General features: G+C 42.4%; 1 protein-coding gene across 1 annotated transcript in view; it reads right to left on the bottom strand.

The window, feature by feature from the left end:
• LOC117271091 (endothelin-2) overlaps positions 1-12063 on the bottom strand; it is a 34140-nt gene extending 22077 nt beyond the window's left edge. The window contains exon 1 of the mRNA XM_033649189.2: positions 11518-12063. Within this exon, the coding sequence (XP_033505080.1) occupies positions 11518-11581 (64 nt within the window). The 5' untranslated portion in view covers positions 11582-12063. The remainder of the gene's footprint in view (positions 1-11517) is intronic.
• Positions 12064-14857: the final 2794 nt, after the last annotated feature.

The raw sequence follows: 14857 nt of genomic DNA, 5'->3' as shown, positions 1-14857 counted from the left end.
TGTGAAGCATCCATGTTTTCACTGACATGGATGGAGACTGTCAGAGACACTGGACTGGTGAAGAAATATTTAGGATTAATTACATCAAAGTCAAAGTTAAATCTCTGTCAATACTAAACTGAGGTGAAAGACTTAAGAAACTCAAAGAGAAAAATGTGTTTGTTCTTGTACAGTTTTACAAGTGTTTCCAGGACCGTGGAGTCATGTGCTTCTTTACTGATCACCCTTTAACTATTCCTACAGTATGAGCTCCTACGAGGTGGCAAGACCACTGCTGATAACTCTGGCTGCCCGTGTTGGTCGAGCGACCCTGACCTTGCAGGTTGTAGAGGCTTCTCGTAAATCTCCCTCCCAGGAAAATGAATATGTATGATTTCATGGTGGTTCAAGAAAGTACACAATAATTCACCACATCCCTAGAACGAAACCCTAAACTCCTGCTCAGCTTATAAGTCCTGATGACGCTGATAATTACCAGCTGCAGGCTCGACCCTGACTTCCTGAACTCATGTGGGGTCAACATCACATTAGTTTAATCAACTTACTGTTTGGAATAAGACAATGACAGAAAGGTCAGAAAAAGCAAAAGATAAATGTTCATTTGGGCCTTTTCATGCAATGAAAGTCTGAACTTCATAAATTACGAATATTTCAGAGATACTGATCAAATTAAAGCAAGACATTTAATTATCCTGATTGGATACACTTTTGAAAAATGAACTCTGTCTCCTTATCTCACAGCACAAATACACTCAGAAAGCAAACACGACCTCCCAAACGGTTGGTATGGTCACTTTCAGTGCTGCCAAACCAAACTGGGCTGAACTGAGGTGTTTTGTGCTGATGCTGAACATAATGCTGCGGGTTTTAATTCATTTAGCACGGAGATGTTGCGCTTGTCATCCACGGTTATCGCATATCCTCCAAAAATCACACACACACACACTCTCACACACAAAACACATTCTCACGCAATATCCTGGTTATAGTGTAGAGCTGACTGTGGTTTATACAGAGGAGATTGGAGGCACAGGTCGCAGGTCTGACTCGTCAGACTGAGGATAAATAATTAACCAGTTTTACCCTGTATTTATGTAGTGTCGGAATAATCAGAAAAATTAGTTACTGTCTGGGAAAAGTCATGTGAACACCCCCTTAAGTCGGAACAACTACTCGTAAAGTCAGAGTAATTTTTGGTCCCAGTGACAAAATTCTAAGAGAATTCTTTGAGTTGTGACTTTTACTTAGAATTTCCCCTTAAAGTTAAGATTAGGTCCTTGTAAAGATTAAAGATATTCACAAAGCATATAAGCTCTTAAAAGAACTCCTAAGGTGAAAAACTCTTAGGAGCAGGGAGGAGGACTTTAAGAGGTTTAAGAGTTTCTTAAGCAGATGATAAAATAATGGAAACACAAAGAGGTCAGAGAAATGGTCTCTAAACAGTGGATGACACTGAGTAAAGAAAATGCTTCATATTAGATCGTGTATTGATAATATGTGTGGTTGATGTCATTAGGGATACACACACACTTCTCACCTAACGCCATAACTTTATAACGCCAGAAATAAAATGGTCACAACACTGAGATATTTGGAAAACTGTAAAAACACATCAGAGCAGCAGTGATGAGTTGAGTCTGTCTCAACCTTCATTCAGTAGTGATCACACTACCACTGACACTGTCACAGTCTGTAGTTCATCTCATGTCCACTGGGTGTCTTCACACCTTACAGGCTCACAGAGGGGTGAGTCTCTGACAACCAATCTGTTAAAAGAATGCATCACACCTGACAGCGGGGTCAACAACACCTCACTGAAGTCAAAGTTTCTGTCCCTTCATCACTCAGAGTTGCTCTGAGAAGAGAACTTTCCTAAATCACTCCTAAGCTGGGACTCCTCACTGATTTTTTTAGGCTAAGTTCAGAGCTCTCTGAGAGCATTCTCCCCTGGACTCTGTGATTGGACCAGTTGGGAACCATTGCTTTAGAGTGTCCTTTTATTGCAACCATCCCGAGGCACACTGGTATAGCAATGATACTGTTTAATTAGCATCTTGAAATGCCACACCTGCCAGGTGGGCAGATTAATTTGGAAAAGTGAAGTACTCACAAATGTTAAGAAATTGAGCAACCAAAATTTGAGAAAAATTATTCTTTTTTTTATGCATTTCTAAAGTCCTAGAACTTTTAACTAAAACCTGTCAAAAGTATTATATTAAAATATTCACACTGAACAAAAATTTAAACCTTTTTTTTCAAGTTAAGTCTTGTGAGGCCCCCAGAGGCCCAGAATTTAAGCCACGATAACCCCGTGCATTTAGGTGCCATTGCACACAGGTGAGTTGAATACTTTTACAAGACACTGTATTATGTAAACTGAAAATGACTTTGGCAGCAGGGAAACACCGCTCGCTACTACAAGTGCAAAATGGGCGCCCCCTCCCAAACAGGAAGCAGCTGATATGAACACGATGTTTGCAGGGTTGGCAAGAGTCGCATCCTGTTGGCAAACGAGGCTGCTAAGTCACAGTCGGGGTTCAGTTCTGAGCAGCTCAACGAGTCCTCGTTAAACTCCCATCGAGGTCGGATCATGCTGCTTGTGGAAAGAAGCGCCAACACCACGTGACTTTTTGTTTGCTACCAGCAGACCACAGTATGTGCTGCAACAATCCTAGTAAACATTTATTCCATCAGTGGTTTCCATGTGTCACTGTTCAGGGAGCCGTTTCCAGTAGCTGTGACAGCATTAATAAAAACAAACACCACAGAGCCTCAACTTGATTTTTGTGGTCTGTTTGTGGACGCCAAAAGAAACCTCATAAAACAATGTCTGGTTATAGAGGGCCTCGCGGTGCTTAAGCAAGTCATATCGTATATCATGCTCACCAGGAGCTGACTAGAAAAAAATATCTTGAGAAGAATTGTGGAACCTCAAGCTGGGACCACATTCTGAATCAAAAATCAAGATTTTACGCCAGTTGTTTTCATTTCAAATGCCAACAACTGCCATGATTTTTCATTTAAAGTGTAGGTCAAAACCCCAGTTTGGACATGTGTCAGAATCTCTTTGTATTGGAACTAATGTGATGACATCCGACTGGATGTTGACAGCTGGTAGTTTATTGTTTCCTTGCTAGAGGCAGTGATTCATACTTTATGGACAAAAACTTTTTCCTAGATGTCAGGTTGCAGTCTCCACTTTTGGCACCCGTTCAATCCTCCAAGTGGCCCTCACAGCAAAGCTTCCTTTTCCCATAATTTATTTGGTGTTTTCTTGTCTTTGAGTGCAGAATATGTGTGCCCATCAGCTTGCATACTTGCATGCAAATGTCTGCATTAGTTGGCAGATAAAAGAAACACTGTGGGAAGAGACAAAAGCCCAGTTCATTGTTTGGAGACAGCCAATCCAAAGTTTAATTTCTTGCCCTGTTATGAAAGTCCGCCCGGCTCCACGGGGTTTGACAATATTTGACAATATACAGGCGGATCAGCTGTCTAATCCGTGAGCTGCCTGCTTGAATTGGCAGGATTCTTCTGCAGGTAGAAGCCTCCCAAAAACAGATTCAGTAACGTTTGCTTCCTTCACCTCTGTCGGCATGCATGTGGACGTATGGAGAGGAACTGGAGGTATGCAATGGGATCGTGTGGGCAGTTTAAACACACCAGCAAGCATTTTATGTCCGTTGTGTTGTTCTAGCCTCGGTGGAATCAAGTTTCCTGGGAGGTAATAAAGGTGCCGAGGCCAACATGATAGCCAGTGTAAACTGTCAGCCTAAAATGGAGGTTTTTAAGTCCAGATGCCTGCAGTCTGAATTCCCAGACAGGCTGGGAAAACCTTACTGGGCTGCAGGGAGTAAGACATGCTCTCCTCTTCATCAGCAGTTCCTGATGAGCCACAGAGGGCAGATAATCAGCAGTGGACCCGCTGCAGTGTGAGAACTGTTTCTGAACTTCACAGTGAGCACAGTTTGCTGTTTTAGGGTTCAGGTTGAGTGGACAAACTTAAATATTAACTAGAAAAGTGAGCAGATCAGGGTTCCCACACATTTTCCCAAACTTTCCAAGACTTTTCAAGGACCTATAATAAAATGTTCATTTCATAAAAGCATGAACTTCACTGCCTGTGCTGCACTTGCTGACGCACACATGCAGGAGAGTCTCGCTTCTCATAACAAATGCTGCCACACTATGTCACATACAGTACAGGCCAAAAGTTTGGACACACCTTCTCATTCAATGCATTTTCTTTATTTTCATGACTATTTACATTGTAGATTCTCACTGAAGGCATCAAAACTATGAATGAACACATGTGGAGTTATGTACTTAACAAAAAAAGGTGAAATAACTGAAAACATGTTTTATATTCTAGTTTCTTCAAAATAGCCACCCTTTTCTCTGATTACTGCTTTGCACACTCTTGGCATTCTCTCCATGAGCTTCAAGAGGTAGTCACCTGAAATGGTTTCCACTTCACAGGTGTGCCTTATCAGGGTTAATTAGTGGAATTTCTTGCTTTATCAATGGGGTTGGGACCATCAGTTGTGTTGTGCAGAAGTCAGGTTAATACACAGCCGACAGCCCTATTGGACAACTGTTAAAATTCATATTATGGCAAGAACCAATCAGCTAACTAAAGAAAAGTGGCCATCATTACTTTAAGAAATGAAGGTCAGTCAGTCTGGAAAATTGCAAAAACTTTAAATGTGTCCCCAAGTGGAGTCGCAAAAACCATCAAGCGCTACAACGAAACTGGCACACATGAGGACCGACCCAGGAAAGGAAGACCAAGAGTCACCTCTGCTTCTGAGGATAAGTTCATCCGAGTCACCAGCCTCAGAAATGGCAAGTTAACAGCAGCTCAGATCAAAGACCAGATGAATGCCACACAGAGTTCTAGCAGCAGACCCATCTCTAGAACAACTGTTAAGAGGAGACTGTGTGAATCAGGCCTTCATGGTCAAATAGCTGCTAGGAAACCACTGCTAAGGAGAGGCAACAAGCAGAAGAGATTTGTTTGGGCCAAGAAACACAAGGAATGGACATTAGACCAGTGGAAATCTGTGCTTTGGTCTGATGAGTCCAAATTTGAGATCTTTGGTTCCAACCGCCGTGTCTTTGTGAGACGCAGAAAAGGTGAACGGATGGATTCCACATGCCTAGTTCCCACTGTGAAGCATGGAGGAGGAGGTGTGATGGTGTGGGGGTGTTTTGCTGGTGACACTGTTGGGGATTTATTCAAAATTGAAGGCACACTGAACCAGCATGGCTACCACAGCATCCTGCAGCGACATGCCATCCCATCCGGTTTGCGTTTAGTTGGACAATCATTTATTTTTCAACAGGACAATGACCCCAAACACACCTCCAGGCTGTGTAAGGGCTATTTGACCAAGAAGGAGAGTGATGGAGTGCTGCGGCAGATGACCTGGCCTCCACAGTCACCGGACCTGAACCCAATCGAGATGGTTTGGGGTGAGCTGGACCGCAGAGTGAAGGCAAAGGGGCCAACAAGTGCTAAACACCTCTGGGAACTCCTTCAAGACTGTTGGAAAACCATTTCAGGTGACTACCTCTTGAAGCTCATGGAGAGAATGCCAAGAGTGTGCAAAGCAGTAATCAGAGCAAAGGGTGGCTATTTTGAAGAAACTAGAATATAAAACATGTTTTCAGTTATTTCACCTTTTTTTGTTAAGTACATAACTCCACATGTGTTCATTCATAGTTTTGATGCCTTCAGTGAGAATCTACAATGTAAATAGTCATGAAAATAAAGAAAACGCATTGAATGAGAAGGTGTGTCCAAACTTTTGGCCTGTACTGTATATATATATATTCATATTCACCATTCACTCAAAGAGATGTCCAATTCAAGAACGGAGAACCAGCTTAATGCGAGGAACGGAAGCCTGGGTGGGGTTTAATCACAGGTGAGGGTTGGGTCGCTGGACTTTTATTAACGGGTATGGGCGGGTGCAGCTTTTCAAAATTGGAATAGTGCAGGTCTCTGTCGAGGACACTATCAGCAGACAGCCTGTCGCTCAAAGCAACCCGCGCTTAAAGGAGCTATATGTAAGAAATCTAAAGCAAATAGTCATAAAATCCTCCTAATATGTCACAGAGACGAAGGAATAATGTTCATATAACATACTGATCTCACCGACAACAATACTACAGCCAGAATATTCGCATTTAAAAAAAATTATACGGTCCGCAAATCATGTTTATGTTTTGAATTTGTGTTTTGGCCTGTTGCGCCACCCACCGCCATCTACCAGTCACGCAGTCAGTAGAGTCTCAGCATCAGTTACAGTTACGACCGAGCTACAGCAGCACAGCAAGCAGCATTAGCAGTGTCCCCGTACGTAGCATTAGCAGTCTCCTCAGCTGTATCCTGGCAGCAGCATTAGCAGCAGAGAAGCCAGACTTGCTCGAACGGTCCGCTGGAAAACGGAAGATCAAGGACGCGGCGATGCAGCCCTGCCACGGCAGCCGTCCGTGGGCAAACAAATCAGTCTCCAGCGTGCTGCTGTCCAGCAACCTCAAATCTGTAGGGGAGGGGGGGCGGACACGACTCGTGGCAGTATTTTGAATTTGAATGCATTAACCGTTTTGGCCACATTCTTACATACAGCGCCTTTAATCGTTTAATTTAAAGCCTTAATAAAATGTAAACAGGTGAGTTATATATAAATTCATCCTCTGTACAGTTGTCATGAATGTTGAAATTAGCTACAGAGACCAAACTGTTTTTTGCACCAGGCTGTAAACATGTTTATTTCTGCTGTAAAGTTTTAACATGGAGGTCTGTGGGGACTGACTCGCTGTTGGAGCCAGCCTCAAGTGGACATTAGAGGAACTGCAGTTTTTGGATTCATTTTTCAGCCTTTGAGATTGCTACTTGTTATAAACACAAGTAAATAATCAAAAAATAAACAATTTAACTTCATAGGCTGCTACTTACTGGCGGTACAAGAACAAATATCAAGAAAAAATGACCAAATCTACAAAATCTACAAGTCTACAAACTGTTACAACACTGTTTTTAAAACGCTTTCAATGGGCGCAATATTTCCACAGCAACGCCGTCGGGTCTGGACAGTGGTACTAGCAGATTGGCTGGATGACCTGCTCCCACCGGACCCGGGTGGTGCACAGGGCAGGAAACCGAAGAGCAGCAAAATGAACCTTTAGACTGACACGTTTAACTGGTCAAAAATATAACACACACAGACACACACACACACACACACACACACACACACACACACGACCAAATGCATGATCCTCACAGTTTAAGCCTAGTGGACACATTTTTTTTACTCGCTCAGTCAGCCGTTGCAGTCATTAGTTTGTCTCTGTAGTTATATGGACTATTAACTTTTATTTAGTGTCCACAGTGCTTACAGAAAGACACTGTTGGGATTTAAAGTGTTGTTTCCTGCAACACACTAACAGGCCTCTGACATGACGGACAAAGGAGCAGCAGAGCGAGAGTAGAAGAAGGGGGGTGTAATGTAAGAGGAATGTAAATGTAAACGTATGGACAGTGAAAAAGTCACAGCCAGGAGAGTAAAACATGAGAAAAGACAAGACGTTGACAGACAAATTCCTTTGAGGCCCCTACACTGCTGAAGACTGCACCCTAAAAATATTTCTTTAACATGATGGAGGTGACATCTGCCCGAGTATTCAGCATGCTCAGAGAGCTCGGTGATAAGTACTTCCCTCTGACGGTAATAAGCACGCTCAGAGTAGAACAAGAGGAAATGAGTGGATTTAGGGCTGCTCAGGACTCGGTAAACAACATTTCATAATGACGAGTCAACAAGGATAAACACACCTCTCCTCAGGCGACACACCAGCCTCAAGATCTAACCTTGAATCCTTTGAGCTCTTCAAAACCTTAAAAATTCTTTTACGGCAAACGTCTTTCGGCTTTTTTTGACAAGATTTTTGAGCTAATTTCACTGATCTGATGTAAAAACTACATTATAACAAAACTGATGGGAATATTTTCTACGACCGTCACACATTACAGTCAGCTTCGTAAAATACTGCATCAGCTTTTACTGATTGTTCAGTTTAAAGGGGCATTTACTGACAAGGGAGGTGGTTTCCTTTCAACATTGGGAGGTTGGGAGGTTTTTGCTTAAATTAAATGCCACTAGTAAAAAAAAATGCTTGCTGCACCTTTTTGTTGTTGCCAGGCAACCACCCCATCACCTCCTTACCCTAACCTTTCCATGTAATCAATCTACCATTTATTTATCCTCCAGTAATCAGTATTTAGTTCCTGACATGTTGAGGCAGAGGGTACTGTGTGTAGCTCTGGTTGAGGGTGTGAGGCTGTCAGCAGATAAACAGAGATCTGTGTGGGTACATGAGACCCTAAAAAAGAGGGTGGATCATGGGGAGTACCACCAGTTTTGAATTTGTTTTTGGTTAAGTGTCTGAAATAAGATCTGTGGTTAACACAAGTTGATGAGACTTTTACATTTTGTTCTACCACATAAAATACATCAGTAAATACCCCACTCATGAACCCTGAAGCTTCTATGTGTCTTTAAAAAAGACTGTTGCTAACAAGCGGTTAAATGAGGCTTCAGAACGTCTTCATGCCGAACACAGCTTTACAGCCTCGTTGTGGTGGCGACGTTAAGTCATGCAACCGTACTGTAGTTCTGTTTATAGCTGAACGTTAGCTTTTTACTTCTGGCAAATACATTTAGGCTTCGGTAGTCATAACAGTGATGATCATTTGTGAAGATTATTTTTATTGAACAAAACACACAAGTGTCATTGTTTGCCACAGAGTTTATTTTCTGCCAAAATTCCAGAATCGAATTGAAAAATCTTGTTGGCTTCTTGACCAGGAAACCAGGGTGACGCCAACTCCTGCTTTGAACTAAAGTAAAACGTCATCCCTGCAGCACTCCATTGTGCCTTTTCAGCATCAGCTTGCGGTCTAAATATCTTTAATTTTGTCACAATAAAAGTCCTCTACTACTTTAATGTTTTTATTGGAGGGGACAAATGCTCAAGTTCTAAATATAAAAAAGGGACGAGTCCTCTGAGTCCACAGTGAAATCTACACTTGAGCTCTGATGGGACCCAAAAAGTCAGACCTGACTCTACATGAACCTGCACAGTTTCTGTACAAGCCCAACCCAAGCCTGAACCACAACAGCAGCAGGCCCAATTCAAAACTCAAATTTCTAGCGTAAAAAATAAAATAAAAAAAAAGTATATATCAAAACAGTGGTTCCCAACTGGTGCAGCCACAAGGTCCAGATTTCTCCTTAGTCACTGGTTCGACATCCATACAGTTAAATACATTCAGCATCATACTTACATTTAGTCATGTCGCAGAGCTTGTCTGCTTTCTCTGCTAAGTAGCTGTCTGTTAGTCGCTCACTCTACAGCAGGAAACAGAACTTCAGAATAAAAGCTTTGTGCCAGAATTTCACTGTACTTATAAAGTGTGTGTGTTTTTTTTTACAAACTTGACACGTTTGCATTACTTGCGGCCCATTCAGAATGGACCCACAACCCACTGTTGGAACACAACCCACCAGTTGGGAACCATTGAATTAAAGTATATTTTTTACATGTTAAATATATATTCTATATATTTATTTTACATATATAAAATATTTCATAAAACATTTATTACAAGCAAAGGGCTGCTGTGTTTCCTCGCACCACCTCTCCTTCTTCCATTCCTTATTTCATTAATATGTCGTATAGGTTCGGCAGAGTGGGCCATGTCTCTCAGTGCAACTAGTGTGCACAGGGTCCATTGCAATGCGACAGGCAGATAACGATCACTGCTCTTTGCTGCATGTTACACTCATCTCTTCTACTGCTGGGGAGGCAGAAGCTAACACTGCCCCAAAGCCACTGAGCAGCCCCTCTTTCTCTCTTTCATTCATTTTCCGTCCCTGACTCACAAGCGCTCTCTCTCAATCTCCGCCGGCTGCTGTGCCACTTCCCATCTTTGATCCTTTTCCCCCATTGATTCTGTCCATTATAACTCCTGCAATTTACACACACAAAAGAAAACACCAGTAAACTGGCGAGGACCTGTTTCAAGCCTGGGGTAACAATAAGAAATTTCAGCCTGACCTGAAGCTGGTGGGTCTGGCTGGGCCATATCAGCCTCAGGCAGAGAGTTGGTGCTCATATCTACACCTTTACTTATGAAGACTGCAGATGTAAAGGAGTTTACAGTGACTGATGAAGTGCCTGCTGACTTACGGTTAAACTTTTTAACTCCTGTGACTGGATCGTTTCTGTCAACGGCTACAAAATAATTAAACATCTCCTCCATCACCAGCTGCTTCAGCCCAATCTCACTGCAGCTGCAGAGCTTCCCTCTCCGTCTGTCTCTGCTACAGCCTCTCACCCTCCACATGTTCCCTGAGTGCTGCAGATTTTACACCTGCTTTTCTAAGATGTTAAATGTCAGTCACACTCTTTGGCCTCAGTGCAGCAATAAACCAGGTACCGCTACGATTTCCAGGAAATCCACTCCCTCCTATATTTTGTCCCTCTAGAACAGGGAGTCTTAAAATGCATATTGCATGAGACCAAACATGCAATTTAATTTTTACTGGTGCAAAGCGTCAGCGGTCAACATGTCTGTAAAGGGAGCAAGTACATATCAGTAAATATCCCCACAGAGTGGACGCTGGCAATGCGGCGCTTTGTGTTAAACATGTTGATGGTTAGCAGGTGATGCTCACCAGAATTATCTTCAGTGTTTTAACTTGCTAACATTTGCTATTTAATGCAAAAAACGGAGGCTGAATTAAAAACCTGATGGTGGCGCTGCATGAAAAGTCAGAGGATCACGAACGTTTTTACAACTCATCCTGAGAGGAACATAAACAATGAACCACATCGGGGCATCAAGTGCATCATCTGGAAACGAACATCTGCACAAAATTTTGTGCCAATCTAACACGTGGATGTGGAATTATTTCACTGGCTAAGTGATAAATATGACCTGCGAAAAGAAACGTCAGGGGATCATTAAAGAATTCATCCTCAGGGGACCATAAATTATTGTATAACAGCACAGAAGTGGGAGGAACATGGGTGAAAAGGGGCCCAGTGGCTCAACTTTGGCCCCCAGCAGGGAATGCTGATTTTAAATAGTTAGAATGTTCTTTATAGGTACATCCCCTGGTGAACAAACTACCTGCATGACCACCACAAGCAAAGGCAACTACAACGAGGAATGACTTTTAGGTAATAGTGTTGCTTGACCGTCACACTGCAGAAAAGGGCAACAATTCAAACACCGTAAAAACACAATGTTACTTTGCATGTTTTTCTTTCAGCCTCAGTTACTAATACTTTAAAATGAAAAACTAACTCTGCAGCAACTTATACCCTAGCTCTGATTTTCCAGAAGGAGCCTCATCCATCTGGGAACAACCTTGTTATATTTCTATCTATTATATGGACCCTAACTGGAGCAAAAGAGAAACATACTGAAGGTTGTTTTACCTTGATGCAGATGGATCAACATCAGAGTCGTGGTGACGAGCCAAAAGTAAGTGGGTAAGTCCATCCTGCTGCCTCCTCAGTGTCCAGGTGAGAAATCTCCGACTCAGCTTTCGTGTAAAATTCCTCACAGCAGCTCCCTCCTTCCAGAAATGAGATATATGAAACACCTTTCACACACACGCAGGAGGAGGTCCGGCTGAATCAAACACTTGAGCTCACAAAGGTTCCCGGTCAACACACGGAAAAAAGAACACCAAAAAATGTCCACTGGATCCAGGAATCTGCAACAGTTGCCACCCAGGTGCAGAGCTCAAGTAACGCCGGTATCCTGAGGGGCTGGAGGCTGCTGTGGCGTCCAGATGGAGAGAGGATAATGTTAACAGCTGTATGGAGCTGTATCATAACACATGGAGAGAAGTGAACTGCAGGAGTGAAGAGAGCAGGAGTGAAGAGGAGGAGGAGGAGGAGGAGGAGGATACACAGGGGAGGCAGAGCCTGCAGTGAGACACCTCCACAGCTTGAATGTCATTAATCACAGTGTCCTCCGCCCGCCACTGGCCCACGCCCTGCTCTCATGATTGTCTGGTCTCTCACTGTGGTCTCAATCCTTTTGGTTCTGTCTCTCTGCTTTTTCTGCTCTCCGTGTAATCTGAAGTGTCTCCCTGTTGATGCAAAGTCCACCACAAACATACTGTCTGTTGTGTGTGAAGACATCTGAGTAGGAGGAAACTCATGTAGGAGGTTACCCTGCCAGAGCCTGGGCAGGTTATTGGAATTTAAACTTACATCAATGAGTTGTTTCCAAATTAATGTTACCTTTCTACACAACAAATAAAAATTTGCAAATCATACACAAATACATTTGAAAATGCTTAGCGAATATGTTTTCATTACTATAGCGAGGAAATGTTCATTAACTTACCTGATGAGTCATGAACTGTTGATACTGAATAAATCAGTCGGAGTCTCTGGAACTATCCTTAAATGCTTCAAGTCATATCTTCATGACAGGAAGCACTTTGTCTTGATTGGCAACCATAAGTCAGAGCAGATGGCCGTGACATGTGGTGTCCCACAGGGATCCATTTTGGGACCCCTCTTTTTTAATCTCTATATACTTCCATTAGGCAAAATCATACAGAATGATAACGTAGCCTAACATAATTATGCAGATGACACGCAAATATATATATCGCTTTCACCAGGTGATTGTGGACCTGTAGAACGTCTGCGTCACTGTACTGAGCAAATGAATGATTGGCTGCATCAAAATTTTCTCCAACTCAACAGAGATAAGACCAACATCATGGTCTTTGGGCTCTGGAGAGAAAGACAAAGTGTCAGCTCTCACCTCGAATCCCACTCTTTTCACTAGGAGTCACACAGAAACCTTGGTGTTATCCTGGACTCAGGAATCTATAACGTCATCTGCCAACTACCATTCAAAAAACATTGCTAGAGTCATAGGAATAATGTCACCGTGAGACCTTTAAAAACGAGCTGTTCAGCAACTTCAGCTTATTCAGAATGCTGCTGCTCACGACCTGACAAAAACTAGGAAGTATGACCGCATTACTCCAGTTCTAAAATCCTTGCACTGGTCACCTGTCACTCAGAGAACTGATTTCAAAATCAAATCATTCTGTGGCTCAGCGCCCAAATATATTTCTGGTATGCTTGCGACATATGACCCTTCTCGGACCCTGAGGACATCTCGGGCCGGCCTACTGACCGTCCCATGAGTCAGAACAAATCATGGTGACGCAGTGTTTTGATATCATGCTGCAAAACTTGGACAAAGGTATTCTTTACTGGTGAGTTAAGGGAGAATAGCTATCATGTAATTAAAAAAGAAAACATAAAGGAAGGAAAGGGAAATAGAAAGCCTGATGTGCAATGAATGGAGACCTATTATCCTGCTTGAACACGGACGACTAAATTCTTTCAACAATGTGACTCAAGATAATGACAAAATAGATTTTATTGATGTAAAATAATATGCTGATGGTGACATTTTCCACCGGTCCGCTGTGCTCTGAGTCTGGTGTCAGTGACACATGATGCTCTGAGTCACGCATCTGTCTGCCTGCGCTGCAGTGCACGCCAAGGGTTTTAATTTTTAGTGTTAAATCAAAAGTTAAACACTACTTATCAACAACCAGAAGTGTTTTTTCGTTTGTGAATATTTTTATCTTAACTCTAGGGTTGCAAGAAACTACCTTTTCGCCATAATTTTTAAGTTATTAACTTTTTTGGACCTTTTTTTCGCTATTTTTTTTTTATTATATATATATATATATATATTTTTATTATCGATTATTTTTCCATTATTTGATTAATGAGGCAATTTAAACAATATGAATATTAAAACATTTCTTATTAACATTAACATTTATTGCAACATCAGTGTTTCCCCTAACATTATATTAGGTGCGCGCCCCGCTGCTAACCACTGCACCACCATGCAATATCACAATATATCTTACATGTCAGTGCTTCCTGTAATGTTAGTATTTCTTTTCAGTAAAGGGGGCACTGAATTTGATGGATTTGCAGTATGTCAGACCACAAATGAGAAAAGAGTTAAAGGGAAATTTCGGTTTATTTCAACCTGTCTCCTATCGTCCTAAATTTGTTTCAAGTCACTAGTGACATAGAAATAATAGTTAGCATGTTAGCCGTTAGCCTAGATATAGCCGTAGCGTCAGACCTGTTAAAACGTAATTGAACGGGCATCCTTTCAAGTGCAAGGTTAGTCCACTAAACAAGCTTTTTCTCCACAAAGACCGCCTCATATTGTTAGGATAAATGTCAGAGAACATATAGAAAACGACATGTAAACGTGTTGTCTTACCTTATCGGTGTGCTGCCATGTTTGTTGTTTACTATTTAGCTAAGGCTGCAACCGGTCCCATTCCTTGCAACAGAGGTATTCCTCTTCTGTGGGCATTGGGGTACAGCATTCACAGGTAAGGTTACACCACCGATCTCCAGAGCTAAAGCCTTCCAGCAGCCATTCCTCCTCTGTCGTCCTCTAACGTTACCTGTTGTGCCTCTCGCTCTCTCCTCTTCCATTCTTCAGTTTCATGAAGCTCTTCATCAGTATTCTGGCACAAATAAATAAGGGTGGCCATCGCCTCTCGATGTGGAAAGCCTATATACTAACATTCCACATTTAGGTGGTCTTCAGAGTTGTCTTACCTTACGGTGTGTTTACCGTTTACCTCTGCTTCCCAAAGCACGGCCGAAATATCGCGAGAACAAGCAGCGATCTCATACCGTACCTGAAATCTCGCGAGAACAAGCCGCAGCAGCTGCAAGGCAGAACTGGACAGTAGCC

This window comes from Epinephelus lanceolatus, chromosome 13, assembly GCF_041903045.1.
Source record: "Epinephelus lanceolatus isolate andai-2023 chromosome 13, ASM4190304v1, whole genome shotgun sequence".
Classification (NCBI taxonomy): Eukaryota; Metazoa; Chordata; class Actinopteri; order Perciformes; family Serranidae; genus Epinephelus; species Epinephelus lanceolatus.
The sequence above is the reverse complement of the archived record's forward strand: the minus strand, read 5'-3'. Positions and strand labels throughout refer to the sequence as shown.